Consider the following 4,820-nt stretch of genomic DNA (forward strand, 5'->3'; position numbering starts at 1 on the left):
CAAAATTCCCTTTCTACCCTTCTCTTTTATAAAATTAAAATAAGTACCACAATTATTTATATTGTCTTTTTCCACTTTGATGAGCTAATTATTAATTATATATTTATATTCTTTTTTCTGATTGGTCTATTTCATACATAATTTTATTATTTTTTACTTTTAGACTCTATCTACGTGTAATTTATATTTTTTTTAGCGAAATTGGAAACTATGGGCCAGACCCAAAAACCGTGGACGTCGCCATCGGATATTGTATTATTTTAATTACTTTTTATTTTTTAAAATATCTATATCTTTTTCATACGCGTCATATTCTTTTTTTTCTTTGCCTTTTAATTTATTTGAGGGTACTTTTTTTTAATTTTAAATAAATTATTGTAGGTTTTATTTCTATCCTTGATATTTGTTTTTATTAATCCATGTCAATATTTTTTAAAATTTTAATTTTAAATATATTTTCAAACCAATCTCTGTAATTTAATTTAGTTAGTTCATGGTTGCCCTAAACTATATTCGGTTATTTAAAATATATTATTTTTCATTATTTATTGTTCCACGGCTCTTTAAAATATAAATCTTTTAAACTATATATTAAAATTGAGTTGTAATTAATCGTTTGAAAATAAATAAATAAGTATTTTATGAAAAAAATTTAAATAAATTAAGGATCCTCCAAAATAATTTATTGTTTAAAAGAAAATTAATAATTTATAAATTCCCGTACGGTAGGATGAATTATTAATAATTTATTAATAATTTATAAATTCACGAGCCCTCCAAAATAATTTATTGTTTAATAGATATTTTGCACCCAAAAAGTGTTATTTTTCCTCCTCTTTTATTCTTATAAATTATTTGTTATTTATTATGTTGGATGAATTATTGGATTTTGACAATTCGTTGAAAGAATTATTACCCAATTTTTTTATTTTCTTTGCTGTGTGTGTTTGACTCTTAAATATTTTAACTTTATTTTTTAGTAATCCAATTTAATAAATATCTGATAAATAAAGTAATTCATAGGTTTGTGTTAATTTATCTATTAAAAGCAAAGATAAATCCTTAAATTTTAGAAAATATATAATAAATCAAAAAAATATTTAATAAATTATATTCAAAAGAAATTCATACAAAATTCAAAGTTTAATGTTTTATTAGATAAAAAAATTCAGATGTTTAATATTATATATTATGAAAAATATTCCAATCCAAGGTGGTTTTTGTACTTAAAATTCCACCATGGCTAAGCCACGTGGCTATTTGCAATTAGGGTTAAGTTTGGAGTTAAGAAAGTTGACCACTAACACTTAACCATGGTTATCATTTTCCCATAAATTATAAAATTATTTTTTCCTTATCCAAAATTTGTTTCCAATTTAATCCCTCTCATAACCTTAGTGTCACATATGCAACTAAACTTTTAAAAAACTATTTATTTTAATTTATGTCGATATTAAATTAGATCTTTTTTTCTTTCTTCCTTGGAGCTTCGTCCACGTGTACACGTAGCTCCGACGTGGATGGCGCGTGGAGTAAGAAGAAGAGCAAAACCCACAAAATAAAATCAGAGTGGTGCCTGCCGTTTCCTCCACGTCATCATCCTCACACCCTGGAATAATCGCCATTAGGTGGGTCCCACCCCCGCCAAATTTCCATCTCCTTCTACACTTGGCTGCCTACCTCCACAGTCCACCGGAACAAAACAATTAAAATTAAAAATAAAAATAAAATAGCACCCAACATTGAAATGACGAAAGTACCCTCATCGTCTCCTATATAAGCCATACAAGCCAAGCCATCGTCCATCCAGCTCCCGAGCTTCTAATATTTCTACCTTCGCCAATTAATCCATAAGAACCCTTCTGGGTTTTGGTTTTATTTATTTATTTATTTTTATTATTGATTCAGTTGGTTTTTGAAAGTAGCCATGCTGGGAGTATTCAGCAGCTCCATCATATCGCCGCCTGACGAGTTAGTGGCCGCCGGCTGCCGTACGCCGTCGCCCAAAACCACTTCCGCCACTCTCGTCAACCGCTTCGTCGACACCAACTCCTCCGCCGTGTCGGTGCAGGTCGGGGATCATGTCCATCTGGCCTACACTCACCAAAGTGAATCCCTCTTGACCCCAAGGTAATTTCATTTCCTACCATCCCCTCTACGACGTCGTTTTCTTCGGTTGATCGGAAATCAGACAGCCCAGGACCACGGGGCTTCTAGTTATTCAAATCTCCACCGTAGGATTAGATTACTATTTCTACCTTTAATTAATCCATAACTAGAAGGAAACCGACGGAAAATGTGTCGGAACGGTCGATGTTCTCTGTCGGCGGCGAATAAAACTCAACTTTATTAAGTTTTCAAAAATTAAAATTCATTTTTGGTGAAATAAATTAGAGAGAATATTGAATGGCTGCGATTTTGTTGATCGCGTGATATCGTGACTGGCACGTGCGATCAAGGTTCACTGGATTCTCTTGGGCTAGATTTGTCTGACAAGCCCCCACTGACATATGACACGTGTGTTTAATTTTGTCCTTATCCGTAAGGTTATCCATAGGTCAATAGCATAAAGTAATTATTTTATAATTATGCATTTATGAGTTAGATTGAAATAAATACCCATTTAAATAATTGTTCCTTCTTAAAAACAATTTATTTAGTGGCCATTAATCATTTTATGAATTTACCGATTTTTAAATTGACTTATAAAAATTATCATAATTGATATTTTTAGTATTTTAATGAAAATGTACTATGTAGTATTAAATATTAAAGAAATGGGGGTAATTATTTTAGTCTTTTTTAGTTTTAAAATATTAATTTTCTATTTTTACATAAAATTAGTATTTATTTTCCTATTTTTACAAAAAAAAAAAAGTTATTATTATTATTATTATTATTTAACCTTGAAATTCAAATTAAATTAAATTTTAAATTTAAATGTAATATTTTGACAAAGAAATAAAAATTAAAAAAACTAATTAATTACGGACGACAGATCGTTCGCGGTGAAGGACGACATCTTCTGTTTATTCGAGGGCGTTCTGGACAATTTGGGGAGCCTGAGGCAACAATACGGGCTAGCCAAATCGGCGAACGAGGTGGTTCTCGTCATCGAAGCTTACAAGGCCCTCCGTGACCGGGCCCCATACCCGCCGAGCCACGTCGTCGGCCATCTCAGCGGCAATTTCGCCTTCATCGTCTTCGACAAGTCCACCTCCACTCTCTTCGTCGCTTCTGTAAGCCCTATTTTGTTGCTTTTTTCAATCGGTTTCATCGAGGTTCATTCAATAATGAGGGTTTTTGTTCTGCGATTTCTGACAGGATCGGAATGGGAAGGTTCCGTTGTATTGGGGAATCACCGCCGATGGTCATGTCGCCTTTTCCGATAACTCAGATCTTCTCAAGGGTTCTTGCGGGAAATCACTTGCTTCTTTCCCTCAAGGTAGATTAGAAGCCCTTTCGATCTGTGTGTGTATCAATTAACTTGCTCTGTAACGATAATGGAGCGTTTTGTTTTTGGATTCTGCAGGGTGTTTCTTATCTACAGCAGTTGGTGAATTGAGATGCTATCAGAATCCTAAGAACAAGATCACTGCTGTTCCTGCTAATGAGGAAGAGATTTGGGGTGCAACATTCAAAGTAATTTGGTTGACATTCACAACAATCAATCAATCATATCACTAAACTACATGCCTAAGATCTTAAGACTTTTTTTTGTTGATGTTCTTTGTCAGGTGGAGGGCCCTGCAGCTGTGGCGGCCACATGGTGAAGAGATTTCATATAATTGTGTTTAATTTGTGGCTGAGAATGCAGATGGGTGTGCGGTGGATTGGATGCCCAACCGACAAAGTTGGCATGCTTATGCTTAACAGTGGAAGATGGGTGTGTTTTACTTTGCTTTTACTCTGATGTAAAGCCCTTTTGCTTTTGGTGCAATAAAGTCGTGGCTTTTGTAGAATTATCCTTTGTTATTCTATAAAATAAAGTTGAATTTCCCACCACTTGTGTTTCTGCCATTTTCGACCACATGTTCATATCAAATGTGGGTGTCATTGACATTTGAACCACAACCATGATGCAATGCTGTGAAATGCTGAGATTTAGAGACAAGAATCTTAAATTATGATATGTATTGCGAGGACCAATAGATCCAAAGAACAGCAAGTTTTGTCTATGGTGATAGCATTAGGTCCATTGATATCCCTACCTTTGCTGTTCCTACTACATGACACTCACAGTCTAGTTTGGAAGCAGGTTTGAATATTAGAAAGTATAGAAACTAGTGTTGAAATTTGTAGTATAGCCAAAGATTTTACCGTGATGAACAATCATGTCACTAGTAGCATAAGCTTAGTTGCAGGATCTGCTAAGCTTAGTTGCAGGATCAGTGAGCTAGAGTAGTATAAACATAGTCCAGGCATTGTTTGATTCTTCTTAACATCTTTTATGTGATTCTTCTTTTAACATATTCTTAAGACTTAGTTCGAAAGATTTCATATCAATTGGAGAGAAAAACAAAACATTCTTTATTAGGGTGTGGAAACCTCTCCTTAGTGGGCACGTTTTAAAAACCTTGAGTGGAAGTCTGAAAGGGAAAGCCTAGAGAGGACAATATCTGTCAACGGTGGACTTGAGCTGTTACAAATGGTATCAGAACCAGACACCGAGCGATGTGCCAACGAGGACACTGGATCCCAAAGGAGTGGATTGTAAGATCTCACATTAGTTGGAGAGAGGAACGAAACGTTATTTATAATAGTGTGGAAACCTTTTCACCGAGCGATGTGCCAACGAGGACGCTGGATCTCAAAGGAGT

The 4,820-nt window shown here is 34.2% G+C and overlaps 1 protein-coding gene across 1 annotated transcript; it reads left to right on the top strand.

Annotated features, from left to right (window-relative positions):
• The first annotated feature begins 1,800 nt into the window (after positions 1–1,800).
• LOC111475004 (stem-specific protein TSJT1-like) lies at positions 1,801–4,005 on the top strand. The gene is made up of 5 exons (XM_023119756.1): positions 1,801–2,130; positions 2,999–3,239; positions 3,325–3,445; positions 3,533–3,642; positions 3,738–4,005. The coding sequence occupies exons 1-5, from the start codon at positions 1,928–1,930 to the stop codon at positions 3,771–3,773; spliced, it is 711 nt and encodes a 236-aa protein (XP_022975524.1). The 5' UTR covers positions 1,801–1,927; the 3' UTR covers positions 3,774–4,005.
• The last annotated feature ends 815 nt before the right edge of the window (positions 4,006–4,820 follow it).

Source organism: Cucurbita maxima, unplaced genomic scaffold, assembly GCF_002738345.1.
Source record: "Cucurbita maxima cultivar Rimu unplaced genomic scaffold, Cmax_1.0 Cma_Scf00890, whole genome shotgun sequence".
NCBI lineage: Eukaryota > Viridiplantae > Streptophyta > Magnoliopsida > Cucurbitales > Cucurbitaceae > Cucurbita > Cucurbita maxima.